General features: G+C 45.5%; 1 protein-coding gene across 3 annotated transcripts; it reads right to left on the reverse strand.

Annotated features, from left to right (window-relative positions):
- Positions 1-420: 420 nt before the first annotated feature.
- cdk16 (cyclin dependent kinase 16) lies at positions 421-19,522 on the reverse strand. Of its 3 annotated transcripts, none has more exons than XM_083675493.1 (17): positions 19,322-19,522; positions 16,181-16,358; positions 12,349-12,558; positions 11,441-11,574; positions 11,112-11,237; positions 10,121-10,177; positions 9,468-9,582; positions 8,655-8,749; positions 8,297-8,359; positions 7,544-7,667; positions 6,442-6,562; positions 6,160-6,257; positions 5,874-5,967; positions 5,380-5,422; positions 5,121-5,211; positions 4,845-4,922; positions 421-1,971 (listed from the first exon to the last, which is right to left on the reverse strand). In XM_083675493.1, exons 2-17 carry the CDS (start codon positions 16,296-16,298, stop codon positions 1,934-1,936), a joined length of 1,605 nt encoding a protein of 534 aa, XP_083531619.1. In that variant the 5' UTR covers positions 16,299-16,358; positions 19,322-19,522; the 3' UTR covers positions 421-1,933. The 3 variants fall into 3 exon arrangements, with proteins under 3 accessions (XP_083531619.1, XP_083531618.1, XP_083531620.1); XM_083675492.1 differs by having other exon boundaries at positions 5,874-5,979; XM_083675494.1 differs by lacking the exon at positions 12,349-12,558 and having other exon boundaries at positions 5,874-5,979.
- Positions 19,523-20,097: the final 575 nt, after the last annotated feature.

The following is a 20,097-nucleotide window of genomic DNA, read 5'->3' on the forward strand; positions in this document are numbered from 1 at the left end:
ATGATAAATTGTACGAAAATGATATTTCTTATCTTCAAAATGACATATTGAGAAGAGGGTCCTCTCATTGCACTGTCCTCTGATCTGTTCCGTAAAACAAACTAAGGCTATTTACAACGTACCACAGTCTTCCACTATATAACACCACCATGCATGACACACTTCACCTTATGTAATGATCTGTCTTTCTCTCTTTCTCTCTCAAACACACACACAGACACACATAGGGACAAGCGCATTTGTTTGCGCAAGCACGCACGCGAAAACATCCCTATTCAAAACGGCAAGCCAGACATTTTGCATGACATGTTTTATGCATTTCCACTTTGGTTTTTCACAGATAATTCACATATTGAAATACTCTGAAGAGAAACAGTCCTTAGAACAGGTGTGGTAACTAAATATACAGGTACTTTCAGATTCTCTCTCTCTCTCTCTCTCTCTCTCTCTCTCTCTCTCTCTCTCTCTCTCTCTCTCTCTCTCTCTCTCTCTCTCTCTCTCTCTCTCTCTCTCTCTCTCTCTCTCTCATCACATGCAGTCACTCCTTACACAGTGGGTCCCTTTGTACAGACTTTGTCTCCTCTCACTGCAAAACAACTGCGGGCGATGTAAACACAATGACATTCCACCCCGACTTTACCTTTATTTGACCCTGTGTCTCCTTCTACTACTCTCCCTGGGCCAGACCTCCAGCACAGACTAGTCTCCCTTGAGGCTCCTCTGAGACAAGACAGCTCTACATCATGGCCAGGTTCTCCAAAGAGTCATTGGCGCTACCAGGGTCATAGTGTTCTCAACGACATGGAAGCTCAACTTTGATTGGCATGTCTGTAGATAGTCAAGATAGAGAACTACTCCAGGTTTTTTTTGGTACAAGGTATAACAGTTCACTAAACTCTAACCGTGTCTCTCTTACAGAACATGTAGAAGTGCTATTATTATATGGATTCCTCGAAGAACCAGAGAGAGAGAAGAAAAACCCAGAAAGAGACACATTTTCTCTCTCAAAAACTGTTGTACATTTGACGGTCAGCTAAAAGCACAGCATTGTGAAAAATAAATAAATAAATACAGTCTGAGAATAGAATCTCTCCAAAATGCCTCCATGTGTGACGCGCTGTACCCCATCTACCCTTGTCATGACTAGAGATGAGGAGGGGGGGTTGAGATACCTTGATGTGGAGACGGGGGTGATGAGGAGGGATGAGGGGGGGGGTTGAGATACCTTGATGTGGAGACGGGGGGTGTGGAAGACTGAGGTAAGGATCTACTGCCTCACCAATAGTAATAGCATCTCTCAGTGAAAACCCAACTGAAGTCCCTTTTACTGACCACTGATTCAAGCCCTGTCATTTTCCCAAGTGTTCCTTCATCATAGTACAGTATATAACACAATCAAAAAGAATCCAGAGATTCTAGGGGTATTGCGAAAATCAATATGCATAATTCTAAATGATCAAAAACTTTGGTCCGAATCTGTTGTAAATTTATAAGAAATGATTATTATTGCATTCAAAAAGAAAATGGCCTTATACACCTAAACTGTAGATATATACAGGATTGTGTTGCGCCAGCACGTAAACTAAAGACCACAGTCGCCATTAGGGAAAATGACAAAGCTTCTCACAACAGCATTTACAGTAAGTGGTGGGAAGATCGTGCGTGTCTGTGACTGTAAACGGAGTCTAGAGGGGACAGAGTGCATATTGAGAGCAAACTAACAGAAAATTAACAGTTTTTATCCTCTGACCTCATCTCCTATGTAAACAGCTAGTGACCCTCTCTCAACACGCTAAATGCCACAGGACCAACAATGACACAGTTCCCAAACGGAAAAAAGGTATTGAGATAAATGTGTATCCCTTCATCGCACACGGAAATGTCTCAGCTTCTCTCTCTCGTCCTCTCGTCCGTGTCACATCCCCCGCTCCACTCAGAAGAGCAGACTCTGTCGTCGAGAGATGCTGTTAACTGTGAGGGGAGAGAGGGAGAGTGAGAAAGAGGGGTGAGTACAGTCGAGTGATATCAAGGGAGGGCTGGATTCTAAGTCAGCCTCTAGCTCCTACTCCCTAGACACTCCTGCAGATCTGAGAGGATTGGACAGGTGGAATCAATATGGACCTTTCCTCCCAGCGAAAGCAGAGGGCAAGATGAAGTGATGACTATAGTGTTGTCTTTCTACCAGTCCTCTCAGATGTACACTAGTGTTTAGGGGCGATGGGCTAGGGGACAGGGGCTAGGGGACAATTTCACAAAGTGCTCATGACACACACTTACACAAGAACTACGAGGGAGGAAAGAGGTCCATCAGGATAAGAAGTGTCGTTGACAAAGGGAACAGAATGAGATGACAGATCGGCAGCATGGAAAAAGACATACCAATACAAACAGTCACATGGGCAATGTTTTGAAAACATAAAGAAAAACAAAAAAACAAAAGAAAACGGCACTTTTGTCAACGGCCTTCAACCTCCATTATGCAGCAGCAACTTATCGTAAGTCATTCTGGATGAAAGTGTCTGCTAAATGGCCAACATGTAGCCTAATGTAAATGTAATCCTCTTGCAGATATTTGCATAAAACCATTATGTGAACGTTATGCAACCAAATTATTCTATGCATGCTTTCACTGCGTTACACCTGCGTAAACTATCAAACGCCCTTACATAGGTGTCAAAGTATTAGAGGTTTTAAAATAAATAAAAGAACACCCACTAGGTGTATTCCTGTCTCTTGACAATAGTACCGCTTTTTTTTGTGTTGTCAAAATGGAGCCAATAATGTAAATTCAGTGTTGTAAACAGATGAATGTTGGTTGATAACCGTGCTGAACTGTCTCGAGGGGCATGAGCCCAAAAAGGGGGAGAGAAGAGGAGAAGAGAGGAGAGAGAGACGAGGAAGAGAGCAGAGAGAGAAGAGGAGGGAAAGAGCAGAGACATCGGGGCTATCAAACAGGAGAACTCCCTCGCTCACACAGATCTCAGTGGGTGAAGTTGCCACAGGCAAAATGTCACATCTCCATTTCTGTATAGTGTGACAAGGGGAGAGATGCAAATTACCCGGCTCTCATCCCTGCTATAGTACCAAGTCCTGGGAGACTGAAAAAGGGCAGATTTGTGTTCGTAAAAATGTTTGGAAATTGTACGGTATTAATGTCAAACACGACTCTGCATCCTGATCTTCTTCCAGACTGCTGATATGTTTTAGGTAGATAGAATAGTCTAGAATTAGAAAATGAGTTTTAAAGAGATAGAATTGTCTCGAATTAAAGGATGAGTCACCCGGACCAAACCCCTATCATTACCGCCCCACTCCCGAGGGCTAAAATAGGCGTCAAGATAGCACAGTGTTTAACCCTACTGGAATGATGTAACATGGCTGAGATCAGGGCGAGAGGAATGTGCTGCAGAAACACTCATGAATATTCTAAAACATTATGTAACCGTTTGTTTCTCATTAACCTTGCATGGGTTACGAAACCATTCTCGCCCCGGTTATAAAACTCTGATTGGTTATTGTTTAAAGCTATGGATGAAGCTATCGATTTTCTCTACGCGTGAGCGTAGCCCTCCTTCCTTGCATAATTTCCCAGTATTGATTTCTGTTGTGCTGCGATGAAGAGGTTTAGGTGTGGGTGTTTGTTGTATTGTGTTGTGTCTAACTATTGAAACATTATGTAAAATGTAAAAACACATCAATGTTTTCTCCGGTAAAAAAGTATCATCATCGTTATCGCCAAGTGATTTCCTGATTATTTGGGGTCCGGTGAGAGCTCTAAGGTTAAAAGGAAGCAGACGTTCGTGAGAAGCTCATTCTCCTCCGCAAACCTGGGTCTGGCGAGAAGAACTGGGAACTGGGATGCATCAATGACCAACCAGGGGACTGAATACTCCCTGGAGTCTGAGGACTGGGGACGGGCATGTCACAGAAATGCCTTCAACCAATCACACACAACGAGAAAGGGAGAAGGGACATTTATTTTAGCAAATAAAACCCATAACCATTCACAGCAGTCGTACACTTCATGTACACTCTTAAGAGAAAAGGTGCTACCTAGAACCATGAACGGTTCTTTCGGCTGCTCCTGTGGGAGAACCCTTTGAAGAACCCTTTTGGATTCCATGTAGAACCCATGTTGGGTTCCTTGTAGAACCCTTTCCAGAGAAGGAAACCCAAAAGGGTCCTAGATGGAACCCATAAGGGTTCCTAAAAGGGTTCTGCCACAGGGACGGCCGAAAGAACCCCTTTTGAAGCCCTTTTTTCTAAGAGTGTACTACAACAGTCCTGCCTTCATCACCTAACAAGGAGGACTATGGAGAATGGTTGCATTTTAATTGTTAAAAGCAATGGGATTGATCGACTGACAGACCAGAGAGAGAGAGAGAGAGAGAAAAAGAGAGGGGGGGGGGGGATGGTTCACAGCTTCCTCATGTTAGGAGGACGTGAACTGAATATACCTAAGGTGTGCCGGAACCTTAGGCACCTCTGTAAGAGTTCTGGAAACACAGTGATGATGTCAACGTTAAAGGAAGAAGAACGTTAGAAACACTCCAATAAGTTAAGAGTGATACGCATAGAAATAGAACATGGTTAGTCCCATAGAAATAGAACGAGTGGATCGTACATGGTATCCTCAGACCATGACAATTTGGCTAGTCAGTGGAGTTGAGTTGGTTGTTGATAAAGCCGTAAAACTAAAAACTTCCAAATGGAACACCAAAGACGGCTGCCGGTAAAGCCACCATGGATGATTTGAATGGGCATGTCTGTTCTACTCGTTCTACGTCTACGGTTAGTGATAGCATGGTGAAGGTAACTGAGTTAGGTGTGAGTGTTCTACTCACCAGAGTCAGTCAAGGAGCTGGTTCTCATCCCTGGCTCCTTCTCCAGCTGAATGTCTTGAAGTGCAAATATTGATGTCGCTGGAAAGAGAGGGACAGAGTCATGTTATATATTTACCAATGACAGGAGACTGGTGTAGGTTCTGTGTGTGTGTGTGTGTGTGTGTGTGTGTGCATGTGTGTGTGTGTGTGTGTGTGTGTCTGTATGTGTGTGTGTGTGTGTCTGTCTGTATGCGTGCGCGTCTGTGTGTGTGTGTGTGTGTGTGTGGACCAACTCACTGTCAGGCAGTGTGGTCACTCTCTCTCCCAGGCTGTGGAAGTACAGGTGCCTCATGGCGTCCTCTGCTGAGATGCGTTTCTTTCCCTCAAACTGAAAATACAGATTGAGTCTCAGCACCGTCCCACACAGAACAGTTGTTAAACATTAATAATGGCCATAAGGTTAGGTCATGAAGACGGGGCGGCAAAATGGGAAGTTCTCATGCAGAAGTAAATGTTCTTTTTATACATGAATTTGATCTTAAAGGGGAAGTCTCACCTGCAGCAGCTTGGACAGCAGTTCCACTCCTTCATTGTCCAGTCTGGGAAAAGAAAACAACAGCCAGCTTTAAAACTTTAAAAGGGATAGTTCACCTAAATCACAAAATCACATATTTAGATCCCCTTCTGTGAAAGGAGTCGGTGGACAAGGACAGACTTCAATCCACACTTTAGTTCAGTTTATCTGGGCACTCTCACTAACTGAATTTGTAATTTGGGTGAACCATTTGACCCCCCCACCCCCCCACGTTTCTGATTCAGACTTACGCCTCGCAGTCGCTAAAATCAAATAATGACAACAACTAAGTCAGTTAGTACTCCCACGAAGGCCAAGTTTGAGTCATCGTTATTCCAGGCTTTTAATGCGCTTGCACGCAATACCCTGGGGTACGAGGTTACTAAAAGACAGACTCTTGACAAGTGGAGAGGATGGTGGGGACCGTGCATGATGGTGTCAGGGAGTGTTAGAGTGACAGACAGCCGCTGCAGTACCTGGGGGTGTGGTTGTGCAGACAGTCAGCTCTGTAGCGGGGGTAGTTGTAGGAGATGAATTCCTCATTAGAGGTGATTCCAGGCCAGGTCTCTTCTGAGGGTGTACCTGAGAGAGGAACACGCACGTGCGAGTGCATGTGCACCCACACACACATACATACACAGAAACACACACACACACAGAAACACACACACGTTTCAACTTTCAAAAGACATTGAACAGGGTGTTTTGGATAGTTTGTCAGCGACTGCTGTGTGTGTGTGTGTGTGTGTGTGTTGACCTCACCTAGCAGTTTGAAGATAAAGTGCAGCTCCTCCTCCACTGTGGAGCCAGGGAACAGGGGACGGCCTGTCGACATCTCATAGAAGATACAACCCACTCCCCTACCGGACGGAGAGAAGGAGGAGGAGGAGGAGGAGGAGGAGGGGCAGGGGATGGAGAGGGAGAGAGAGAGAGAGAGAGAGAGAGGGAGAGTTGGAGGAAGGGAGAGTCAATTTCATAATGTCATGGCGTAACGTCAAAATCAACCCAACGACACTGCTTGTGAGAGAAAGGCTCTTCTCTTACCACATGTCTATCTGCGTTGAGTAGTCTGTGGTCCCGAGGAGGATGTCCGGGGGACGGTACCATAACGTCACCACCTCGTTGGAGTACGTCTTGGTGGGGATGGACTTGGCCCGGGCCAGACCTGGGCCGAAAAAAAGACAAAAGAAAAAGACGCGTTCAACTCGACTGAAAATAGTCTCTGGGTGCTTTAGCCCACGGATGATCCAACGTGCTGATGAAGGCCAATTATGACCCATTGTTCTATATTTGAGAGGCCTGGAACAAAAACGTGAGTCACCCAACACACTTCAGAGAGAGAGAGAGGCTTAACATTTAAAAAAAAAACACGTTTTCTGACTTACTCAACTCATAAAATTGTTTGCAGTTTGCACATACAGTACGGTGCGTGATACAAACACCAAATGGATGTCCTCTTTCTGACCACATTGTTTTGTGATAATACCCCAACCGTCTAGAGAACGTTGAAGTGAAGCCCTTCAGATTAGACACAGTGTTTCCTCAGAGATGTCTGGACATGGCTGATAAGACTCAGAGGCCTGGCTACAGAGGCAGCCCGTCGGTCAGGGACACTTCAGACACTCAATAACTGCCATCCGCCAGCCAAAACAGTCGACTACAACTGACTCCTTTGTGGCTGGCAACTACATTGACCTGAGGCCATCAAATTTGACCTTGTACGGCAATTGTTTAGTTTTTTTCTTTTCTGTGTGTGTGGGGTGTGTGGTGGGGCGCGTGTGTGTGTGTCTGTGTGTGTGTTCCCCTCAGCTGGCTACTATATTGACTAGAGGCCATCAAATTTGACCTTGTAAGGCAATTGCTTTTTTCTTTTTTGTCTTTTGTGTGTGTGTGTGTGTGGGGGGTGTGTGGTGGGGCATGTGTGTGTGTGTGTGTGTGTGTGTGTGTGTGTGTGTTCCCCCTCAGCTGGCTACTATATTGACTGGAGGCCATCACGTTTGACCTTGTAAGGCAATTGCTTTTTTCTTTTTTTTCCTTTCGTGTGAGCCCAGTGTGTGTATGTGTGTGGTATGTGTGTGTGTGCGTGTGGTGTGTGTGTGTGTGTGTGTGTTCCCACTCTAGCTGGCGACTCAGAGGACACACTGACCAAAGTCGGCCAGTTTGAGTTCCCCGCGGTCGTTGATGAGCAGGTTCTGGGGCTTGAGGTCCCGGTGGAGGACCTTGCGGCGGTGGCAGTAGTTGAGGCCGCGCAGCAGCTGGAACAGGAAGAGCTGAGGGGACGCAGAGGAACACAGACAGACAGACAGTCAGGAGACAGCAGGAGGCACAGAGGGAGGGAGAGAGAGGGAGAGAGAGAGAGAGAGAGAGAGAGAGAGAGGGGAGAGAGAGAGGGAGAGAGAGGGGGGAGAGAGGGAGAGAGAGAGACGTGGAAAAGCAGGCTTTAAAGAGATTTGATAGTGATTAGAGGGAGAGAGAGCAAAGAGAGAGAGAGGGAGAGAGAGAGAGGAAGAGAGTGGTAGAGGGAAAAGAGCAAGGGAGAGAGAGAGAGAGAGATGGAAAGAGAGAGGGAGAGAGGAATAGAGAGGGGTAGAGGGAAAAGAGAGAGAGAGAGAGAGAGAGGAACAGAGAGGGGTAGAGGGAAAAGAGAGAGGGAGCAGAGAGAGAGGGAAGGAGAGGCCAAGGGGAGAGAACTGCAGTGCCACAGGGAGACACTCATGCTGTAAGAGCTGTGACAGTCACTAGACCCTCCAGCTAATCAACTCCATATCCTTCCACCACAAGGCCAGCGCCTCTCTGGATAAGGGAAGCTTGTACTGAGGCCAGGAATGATAATACGCGACCCTGTTTGACCCTGTTGACCTTCTCTACATTCAGTAAGGCTAGCTGAGCTGTGACTCACCTTCACATTGTGCATGTGGATACAGTTGCCACAGTCATCCAGATACTGCTTGAGGTCTTTATCCTGCGGGAGAAAACAAAAACATGACTATACCGTACCAGGCTCACGAGATAGGGACAAGTCAATAAAAAAAATTAAGATTATACCATAGTTCAGGTTGGGGCGAATTCCTTTTTTAAAAAACGTATGTGTGTGCTTGTGTGTGTGTGTGTCCATGCGTGTGTGTGTCCGTGTGTGTGTGTGTCCGTGTGTGTCCGTGTGTGTGTATGCCTGTGAGCGTGTACATGCACGCTCTGGGACTCATGAACTTCAAAGTGTTAGATGTACTCATGCTCTCCCGTCCTCTCCTCTGACTCACCAGATACTCAAACACCAGCGTGAGAGACTTCTGAGTGTGGATGATGTCATGGAGGGTCACTATGTTGGCGTGCTTCAGGTCCTTCAGCAGAGAAACTGGCAGGGAGGGAGACACAGATAACAACACGTATACCACAGAGTTTAAGTTCTAAGAGGTTCACTTTTTCTGAGAAAGCAAGAGAGGTTCCCGGAGAAACACATCGAAACCCGTCCAAAAAAAAACCTCCAAAAAGTGACAGGAGCGAGCCTCCTCTCAACTCTTTCCACATTGATAGCCAGCTCAGCGCTAGCAGCAACTGTGGGCAACTGAAGCCAACACTGTAACTTGAAATAGCAGGTTCTCCCCTTTGCTATGTTTTCCATGTAAAGGTCTATTTTTAGCCTCGTCTAGTGTAGAGGTCTACGGGAGGTGAAGGTGTTGGGGCACTGGGCACCGTCCCCGTCGAAGGGGCTTAACCCCGTAGACGTATTGCTTTACACATTACAGGGCTGACCCCAACCATACCGGCATTTTCCTTTCACATAGTCCTTTCCAACACCGTTTCAGCAACAATGGTGGATGAGTAACCAGGACATCTCAACATGACTCAGCCGGGGTTCAGCTCTGCGGTGTGACTTTAGGATTCTGTGTCTCCACAGAAACCGAGTTAATTCTGGGAAATGACACTCTAGAATTACAACGGTAGAACTCCAGACCTTCGTTCTATTTCTATAGGTGCAGCCCGCCGTGGAATGTTGATTTGAATGGCAATGTCCGTTCTATGAATTCTAATTCTATGGGTTTGGGCGCCGTGCCAGCCTCGGTGTCTCTTACCCTCTCTGATGGCCGTGCAGGGCGCCCCCTCCTCGTGCTCCAGACGGATCTCCTTCAACGCCACCAGGTTTTCCGTCAGCTTGCTGCGGCCTTTGTACACCGTGGCGTAAGTTCCCTGGAAAACGGAACGACACGAAGACGTGGCTGAAAGCAAATCCAAGTCTTTCGCGACCGATAATCTTGTGGACAGTTTTTGTTGTGTAATGTCATGCTATGTGGTGTTTGTACGGAGGTATGATGGTTTTAAACCTGCCCAGGGACTACGGATGTAGCTATATTAGCTCTCTAGCTAACTCTGACACAATTACATTGATGTGTAAACTGATATGATTCATGTGTAGTACTGTCCCTGTCAAGTAAACAATGCTAAATAAATATACCGTAGCATAACCTTTCATATGTCTCGTTTGTTGTGTACGGTTACGAATGATACGGATGATTTTGTGTTTCTATGTTACTGGTGTTACGTAACCGGTGATGCTGAAGACAAATCCCTGAGATTGTACCTCATCTAATGTAATCAGCTACATGTGAATGTTATCAAAGGCAACCCTAAACACTCCCAGTAGAAACGTCTTGCATACGAGGTAAAGATTAATACATCACTACGGCTCATGAGGTAGAGTACGACATGTATGTGAGGGACTCCATACCTCTCCCAGTTTGTCCAGCTTCACATAGGTCTCCAGCTTCCCGAAGCCGATCTCCGACTGAGAAGTAAGAAAAGGATTGGATACAATGAACGGTTTTCTTATCAAGACGCTTACAAACCGCTACTACTGAGGTGGTTACAATTCACTCAGCGTGTCAGACAGCCAGTGGATGTGGAAGCTCTGACCTTCAACAAAGTATGACTGAAAGCGATTGAGGGGAGAACGGGACAGGAAGATACAGTAGTGCTGCATGACACTGACAAAATATCGCCTTGCAATAAATTTGCTAGATATCGCAATGGCGATATGACTCGTGATACAACAAAGAACACACCTATTTCCACTTGACATGGCTGTCAAAGAAAAGATCAGTAACTAAATATGATAACCAAACAAAACAAATCTATGAAGTACTTTGAAGTACTGAACTGTATCCAGGAGCTGTTGTTTGTCAAAGAAAGGCCAACGTGGCCAATATCTCACATATTCATATTGCGTTAAATCCAAAGTTGAACGATACATTGCGCAGTCCTAAGACGCAGCTACTACTATACGGATAAAAGCCAAGGTAAATAAACCACATTTGTACTAAATATGAAAAGAAACGAAACTCGGGTTCTGAGAGGAGAAGTGCTTAAGAGCATAAACGCAGACCAAGTCATGAAAAATGCATGAGCGAGCGGGAGGACAGAGGAGGACAGAGGAGGACAGAGGAGGACAGAGGAGGACAGAGTGGTGTACAGCAGAGGGACAGAGATTTTGGGAGAGGGGGAGAGTGCAGTGCGGTGCATATGGAAGCAGGTGTGAGCCCAGGGACAGAAGTTTGAGAGAGAGAGAGAGAGAGAGAGAGAGAAAGAGAGAGGGAGAAAGAGAGGGACGTGTGCGAAACAGAATGAGAGAGCAGTACATCATGACTACAGAGGATATAGAAGAAGGAGGAGGAGGAGGAGGAGGAGAGAGAGAGGTTTGAGAGAGTGCTCTAGTATCGTACCAGGGAGACTCTCCTCAGCCTGCGGCTCAGAGGCTTGTCAAACAGAGGGCTGTTGAGACTGAACTTCTCCAGATAGCCGTCCGGGAGGCGGATGTCCGCAGGCAGAGACAGGCGCTTGTTGATGTCCTAACAGAAAAACAACAACAGACAGGTTGTTTGGGTCCTAGTTAGGGGTAGCGTGTGTGCGTGCGTGCGTGTGTGTTGTGTCAATGGCAGTCTTTGTGTGTGTGTGTGTGCACATGTCAATGCCGGTATTTGTTTGTTTGTGTGTGTGTGTGTGTGTGTGTGTGTGTGTGTGTGTGTGTGTGTGTGTGTGTGTGTACAGGTACCTCAGTGGATATCTTGCGTCCAGGGTTGTTCCTGAGCCGTACTCTGACAGGACTTTGTACTTCCTCAGAGGAGGTGGCTGAGGCCTGGTCGCTCTCTCCATCAGACCCCATCTTTACATCCTCATGGACTATTTCTGCACAACACAAAGCAACACACTCACATCCGGGTCCTCGTGAGAGAAGGCAAGGGTTACCACCATCCCCTCTATCTACTCTCTTCATCTAACGACCCTTCACAAGAAACTCCTCTTTTTTTGGGTGGGGGGGGGTTTCTCTTTTTGATAATACGTTTGGGTCACAACCCCAACTCTTCTCTTTAGACTAGTCCTCTCTGTCTTTCTCTTCACTTAAGAAATCGGGAAGGTCGATTTGGTTGAAAGCTTTTCCGAAGGGGGACATAAATATTGTATCTGCAATTTCTATCAAAATCAGAGTGGTAAAGCAATTCTTCACTGATGTCTTTATCGTCCGCTTCCCCTCCAACTCCTACGTCAGCAGTGAGTTAAATTCTTATGAGCGTCAGTAATGTGGTTATGAGCTTACACACCTACTCTCCTAGCAATACCCCCCACAAGGAGAAATATAGACTCTTAAACACACATTGCCTTAGCGTGACCAGTCATGACGCACCCCTAAAATACACACGCTCAACCAGACGTCAAATACCTGTACACACACACACCCACATATTCAACCAGACGTCAAATACCTGTACACACACACACAACCCAACATCCCCCAAAACACACACACACCCACACCTACAATCAACCAGACGTCAAATACCTGTACGTACACACACACACACACACACACACACCCATCCCCCAAACCACACACACACACATCAAAACACCCCCCCTCCCCCTCCCCGTCCCCTGTGTGAGCTGAACTGTGTGTTTTAGTACCCAGGCGTGTGGTGTGGTTGAGATAGGAGCTGAGGCTGCGGCCCAGGCTGCGTGGCCGGCGCAGGGCGGAGCTGTACGACTGGAGCAGGGAGTGCATGCTGAAGGAGCCTCCGGTGCGCACAGAGCCGCCTCCACCCCCACCGCCGCCGCCGGCCCTCAGCGAGCCCCCCCGCACACTGCCAGTGCCACTGCCCCGCACTGACATGGTCTCTGGGAGAGAGAAGGGGGAGGGGGGTTGGGGGAAGAGACAGAAGGGAGGGGCGGGGGCACACACATTGGGGAGGCAGGGAGGGAAGGGTGGGCACGAAGGACAATGCAGGTGGAGGTGGTGGTGTCGGGGGAGTGGGGTGGGGGCAGGGCGGGGCAGGGCAGGGCATGATATGACAGGAGATGGGTAAAAGGTACCAAAGGAGGCCGAGCAAGAGAGAGGGGAAAGGGAGGATGATTGCAATAAACAGAACAACAAAGTGGGGGGGGGGGGGGGTAAAAAGACAGAGGAGAAAAACAAGAGAAACAAATCAAAGTCATGAATGAGGAAGTGACATTTGATAAAGAGAAGAGGAATCATATCACAACAAAAAGCGGTAACGGTTGGGTGTGGATGAAGAGTGCGATGTGGGTTAGGAGGATGAGAAGAAACAGGAGGAAGAAGGAAAGACAAGAAAGGAAAAAGGAAAAAAAAAGAGCAGGTAACAGTCAAATGAAAACCAAGAGCCAACCGAAAACGACAGGGAAACACAGACACACACACACATATTTCCATCTTTCAGAGCATGCGTGTGGCTTTCAGAAAGAGGTTATTTTACACACTGGAAGACAAAAAGATATGGGGTCAGATTGACAAGGAACACCTTCAGTATTAGTAACAACAGGGTTACTGAGAAGTTTCTGCGCATGTCCAAGTTTCATTGTACGACTCTAGACCAGATGTGTGCCTACTGCTTACTGCCTCTTTTGGTCTCTTAGGGACACTGTACAATATCAAAATGTATCAAACAAAGGTGCATTCATGATCGAAGAACGCCAAATCTTCATTTTGAGCAGTTTGGAAAATGCCAATTTCGTCAAAGACGCACAGATAACAGCAATGCACAATAGATAAGATAGCTACCAGAAGAATATCATTCCACCTTCATTCAAATGTTGATTTTGGATGTGTGCACCTTTATCCAATTGTACACCTGAGAGACAAACGAGGCAAGTAAACTGAAGTTCGTTGAAACTTCAACAACATCAACACAGCCAGAACTAGAGCGTCTCGGGAGCCATGCTGGAAGAGACATGCTTCTGGTTAGAAATGAAAACAGCAAGCAGGAAACTGTAGCTCCGTAATCCCACACACACTCTTCCACATCCACCAGACCAGATCCTCTCAATAGGAGTGGGTAGAAGAAGACCTAAAGCATCTAGAATACTGTGTGTTGATATGTTCATCTGTGGACGTTCATGGTGGTATTGGTATCATGGAGATACCAATGCAATGAGGTGTGTAGAGGAATACTGTGTTTGATATGTCAGTCTGTGAAAGAATATAAGGTACCAACTAATCTATACACTTTGACCCTTTGAAGAACCCTTTTGGGTTCCATGTTGAACCCTTTCCACAGAGGGTTCTACATGAAACCCAAAAGGGTCCTAAATGGAACCCAAAAGGGTTCTACAGAAGGTCAAACTACGACAAACTAAGAGTGTACTGTGTAGGAAGTCATAAAGGAACATTTTTTTCCATTTTTCTTCCGCTAAACGGTGATGCACAGCGCTAAAACCTTGTGGAAAGACCGTTTCGGTAATTTGGTGTCACCTCAAAGTGCTTCTGCTCCGACCAACACAGACCTTGCACCAATATAGGCAGGGCAGTAAATGGGATTGTTGGAGGACTTGTCAAGAGGGGTGGCAAATCAGCCGTTCTACGTTCAATTACCAATACGCAAAAATAGACACTTTGATCATAACGGGCACAGCTGTTGCCGGGGGTAATCCCTCATGCCACCAGTACATCCCCTGTAAATATGTGGAAGTAGGCTTAGTGTATATTCTCGCATCACTAAATTCTGTAAGCTACTGTATATTCCCTCAAACATGTAATGACCAATGTTGTCTACATGGATCGCCTCTGGCTCTCTGTGGCAATTATTAATGACATCGTGGAACCGTGTCTTTGACAGGGTATCAAATCGAATAGGACAATATCTTAAACATGATATGTAGATTAGGGAAATAGGCATAGCTACTTCATAGAAAATAAGTTTGGAGAGCCTTTGCACACAAACCAAAAAGATGGTTGTTAGACTCATCCTGAAAGTTGTCAAATTTCCACTTCAAATGATGAAAACATGGCGGCAAGTTAATTAAGCCGATTTGGTGTGCCACTAGGCTAGGCTTATAGTGGAATTTGCTGCCTACAACTGTAAGTACGGTCTTTTGATTTGACGAAAAAAATAAATGATTATCTATTCCAACAATCGTAGTGAAATCCTGATCGGCGAGGTCAATGGACATCTTCATCTCATATTCAATTATCCCCACCCATTCATTGACGGACACTTGCGCTCTGACTCTGTGCTAACTGAGACTTTGCTGAACAAAATGACCAACTTAGAGGTGCGCGGCGCTTTATAGCGGAAACAAACCGGAGCGCTGTGTATGTGTGCCGTATATCACCTCTAGACTTTGCATAAGAGCATCAGTGAGTCGACTACATGACACATCCCACAATATACCGTATATAGATATACGATATAATGACCATAACACTTAACACTAATCTTAACCATGAAGGGAAGAATACATAAAGGGACGTACTGTATGTGTCACTGCTAGACTTTACCACAAGAGGATCCACCGGAGACTCGACCATATGGCATGTACTGTCTCCCACGACGGTACTTACTGAGTCACCATCAGATTCCGGGCCCTCAATCACCGTGTGTGGCATGCTTATGGTTGTCAATGTAATGATTGCGTTTCTTAACAGTTGGAGACCGCACAGTGTCTCGGGTAAGAAAATGTGCTTCGACTCTGAAATAGCATTAACATTTGAGAGCTGTGCATTAACGTTTTATTTTCAAACCACACTATCGTTCCAAATGGGTGCTACACATTAGTAGTGATGAGGTGAGTTCTCCCCCCCCTAACAATGTGAGCGCTTTGGGTGTCTCGAAAGACACAATATAGATGCAATGAATGATTAACTATTATCATTTTTTCCAACAGCTGTTATTTTAGTGCACTGTTTTCATATAACCTTCATGAGCTGCCATTGTCACATTAGCTGAAGTGAGAGGTTGAATTAAAAACTACCTGTTTTGCTGTGGATGTTCAACTAGGAAGTGCAGGGTCTGCTCTTACCACTTGACAATCGAAAGGTAAAAATGATAATGACAGATAATTCATGTGAGTTATTATGTATGTATCGTGTTGGGAGTGTGTGGGTCTGTCTGTCATTGTTATTAATAAACGTGCATCCCAAAGGTGTATGCACTGGAGCATTTGAGTGTGTGTCTCTATCAGACTCAATCACAAACTTTCCAGGCCCCCAATCAATAGAAATGTGGGTTTAATGTCCCTTGTCTGTGCGTCACTGGTCTGTCTGTCTGTCCTTACTGTCTGTCCGCCTGTCCTTACTGTTTGTCCTTACTGTCTGTATGTCCTTACTGTTTGTCTGTCCTTACTGTCTGTGTCTGTCTGTCCTTACTGTCTGTCCTTACTGTTTGTCTGTCCGTCCTTACTGTCTGTATGTCCTTACTGTTTGTCTGTCCTTACTGTCTGTGTCTGTATGTCCTTACTGTCTGTGTGCGTGCGTGCGTGTTTGTGTGTGAGTCTGTCACTGTACCGGAGTCACTGTGCGATGTGTCCTGAGAGCCTATGGTCTCGTTGAGACTCTTGTCCCCACTGTTGCCCCCCCTCAGGGTGAGGGACAGCTGCCGCTTGATCTTCCTCATGCGGTCCATCAGAGGGGGCAGCGGGGGGCGCGACGCGGAGGGTGGAGGGGCAGCCACTGTTCAATCTCTCTGAGGGACGGAGACGGAGACAGAGTCAACAAGTTAGTCATTAACCTGTAAGGGTCCTCTACAAACTGACATAGTGATTTTGTGCAGACACACACGCACCCTCAATGACAAATAAACAAACACATTGTTGTCGACAATCGTTAAAGGCAAATAAATTGCCGGTTGTTGATCTGTCGATCCACAAACAAACAAAGTGACTGACAACTATCTATGACAGGTCAGAGAAGCCAACGTGCCCGACTCAGTGACATGTAGATTGACCCAAGTTGCTTGCCGTAGAGCAGTGAATCAATGCAATTGACTGTAATTCCTCTCCAAAGTATTCTGATGGTGGTCGTCCTCTTATATGTAGTCATGTTGGTTCAAGAGGAGTAAGAGATAATCACTTTATTAGTTATAAGCTGCTTCATGTGGATTATGAAACGATGAGGGAACATGCGGTTTAATTTGACTCTAATGCTCATCTAGCTTTTCAAAGGAGTTCTCATCATTCAACCTTACTTACTGGGCAGTAAGCATCACAGTGCATAACGTCCATTGATTTTTTTTTAGTCCGCAATGTAAAGAAAACCACCGGACAGCTGATATGTGCAATGACCTTGATAACCCACCTCTCAACCCACTAGGCCTTCAAATAGAACTTAAATAAAAGAGCAATGTCCTCCTAAATGCCGCTCCACAACCAGCCAGAGAGTCTCTGGAGCATCTGTGTGGTATTCGGGACTAGGCTGCACTCCCAAAGTGGTGCCAAACTGCCAGAAGGGCATGTTTTTGCCTTGTGACTAATGACTCAATTTGGCACAAAGCTGACCGACAGGGGCGGCTCCAAAAAGCTGTGCTTTTGATGCCTTGACGATTGGTGACCCATAAAATTGCATTCTGGCCTACAATCGACAGCAAACAAGGAGGGCCTTCTATATGCAAACCATCAAAGGAGAATATAGACTTATCTTGTGACACTTCTTGTGGTTTTGCTTAGACAGGGGGAGAGTTGGGGCATGTGTGTGTGTGGGGGGGGGGGGGGGGGGGGCAGGGTAATCTTCATGGGGCTTAGATAGTCCTGGTGTAAGAATGTCTTTGTTTATGCTAAGCCTCCCAGCCATGTCGAGAATTCCCTTTCATTTGGAATGTGACTGGAGTTATTAGGCCCATATCTCTACAATCTCAATGTTTCTACTGTTGTTGCAAAGCAAATCGAAATGCCACTTTGTCTGTGACCAACCATGAATATAGTTTCAAATGAATTTTAGGTTTAACACAAAGGCAAACTCAGGATTAACAGAGAACATGTTTGAAATAGTTGGAATAGTTGAAATGGTGAGAGTAGAGAGTCGAGCTTTCCTCCGCTCTGGAATGCACAGCGGTGAAATCTAGAGGCGAAATCTAAGATGAGGACAATTCTCACAGGCACTTGATTTTAAGAGGCTATTTACATTGTCATTGGAGATAGTTTGTAGCTTGTGTAGCCAAATTAAAAAGATTGCCTGGACAAAAAAAAAATACATGAATACTTCTTTTGAGGGAAGAATGTATGCTATCTATACAGTGCTTAGTATACAGCATTTTGAATAGCCTACATCTTGAGAACATGATTTGGCTGTACAGGCTGTACAAATATTCCTCCTGTCATGAAATTTGCATTAACAATATGCAATTTCCTGATAAAAAAACAACGACATTGGGCCTGCTACTAGTCAAACACTCTCTGCAACTAGAAACACATTTTAAGTGGAGGCAGATTATAGGAGGCTAGTGGGACTCCCTGTAAAACGTAAGTAGTAAATGGTAGTCATTATCAGCCATATTTCTCTGTGAGAGCATGGTGTAACCATGTGATCATCAGCATCAGAGACGGTGATGATGGCCTGCTACACTGCACGGATGATAATGATGAGAGCCTCTTATCAGAATAACAGTTGGATGGATTAAACCAAAAGGTCATTGTGTCATAATGCGACAATCATCTGTTACATGATCATCATGTTATGGATAGGATTGTGTCAAGATAGGGTACTAAAAATGACATCTATACAAGCAAGAACTAAAAATGAAGATGGATTGGAATTGAAATTCATTTCAGAAGTGAAGTGGTCTACACACCACATAATCAAATCACATCAGGCTTATAATGTGAGGGAAGGTGAGTTAAGGTTTAAAACACTCCTGCTTCCCATAAGACCCTGAAGTTCACTGGCTTGTTGTTGTAGAGTGATGAATACTCTGGACCACACCAGCGACCAGAAGGGAGGCAAGGAAAGTCAGGATCACACCGGGCCACGGTCCATTTAAGAACATCACATCACAAATGTCGCACACTTAAAAAAAATTGCCAGCAAAACCATGAACAAGGCTTTGTGACAAACGGTTTTGGAGAGCTTTAGCTTTGTAGCTGTAGCAATAAAGGCTTTTAGCTACGGTCTGTCCTTACTGAAGAAGCCGATGGTAGAAGATCCCTTATAGCTAAAGACGACGTTAACAAGTTACAGTAGTAATCTATTCGGCTAATTCGTTAGCTACAATACATGTATTATGGTTGCGCATAGGGCCTATCGCTAGCTAGCTAGCTCGTCCTACTGTACCTCGCAACATGTTTCTTACGCACTGGAATGGAAGCAAACTTAAGTCTACCTAAATGGCTAACAAACAGAATGTGCCGAGCATGGAGGACATATTTATTATGGATTTATTTTCGAAACAAAAGGTGTTGACTTGAGCGATCTTCGTCTCCTACGTGTGAGGAGATTTACAGTAAAAGTGGGAGGTACGCCGATCTTGAGGCATCAACAGTGGTTTGCAACAAGCCAACAACCCTGCAAGTCTCCAACGGTGGCTGGTGCATAGTTAGCGACAATAAAAAATGTTGTGCAAGTGTGTAATGATGGCAAATGCATAACAAGTGTATAACGTTACCGCTTTCGCGGGTGTAGCCTATTGAACAAGGAACAGATTGCTTGGTCGCTTACCCGAGGACGCGAGATCCCGTATGCCCTTGCCTTTGTAATCTTAGCAATAATATCCCAAAGCCAGTGTGGTCTCCCAGTAGTCTTCAGCCATGATTCTGCTGCTGATTGGGATACCGCACTGTTTCGCCCCTGTCTGACAGCATGCCCTGTTCGCGTTCTCTCCCCCCCTCCCCAAATTGCTAAAATGTTTCAGCAGCTGTTTCTTTCCTCTTCCAAATGCGGAGCGACGGAGCACCCAGCAGAGCAGCTGCGAATAGACTCGGGAGTCACTCACTCGGGAGTGATTGGAGAGGAGGAGATACGCTCATTACGCATTCGCTTCCCAGCCCACCCACCCCCCTCCTCCCTCATGTCAGGTCGTCTGACATTGCAACGGTTTTTATTTCATTCCATTCCATTTTCCCTGGGTACATTCAACAATAATGTATAGGAATGGAAGAGATTCCGAATGAATGTAATTCCATGATAACCCCCCTAATAGAATAGGAAATGTTTACAGTGGACTGACCCAAATTCCATTCAACAAGCTGAGACTGTACCATTGCTTGGTACACTCAGGGGATGTTGAGTGCAGGTAAGTCAATGTGCAACGTTTCTTTGTGAATAGGTGATTAACGTAAATGGTTACTACCACTGTAACTACACAAAAGATTCAGAGAATGGACGGGGTCTCTGCTCAGTATAACAGTGATATTAGTTCATATATTTTGACAGTAATTGACTTATTTGTTTAGAGTTGAGTTTGTAATGAATTTACCATTCACTTCGGGACATTT

Source organism: Argentina silus, assembly GCF_951799395.1.
Source record: "Argentina silus genome assembly, chromosome: 8".
Taxonomy (NCBI): domain Eukaryota; kingdom Metazoa; phylum Chordata; class Actinopteri; order Argentiniformes; family Argentinidae; genus Argentina; species Argentina silus.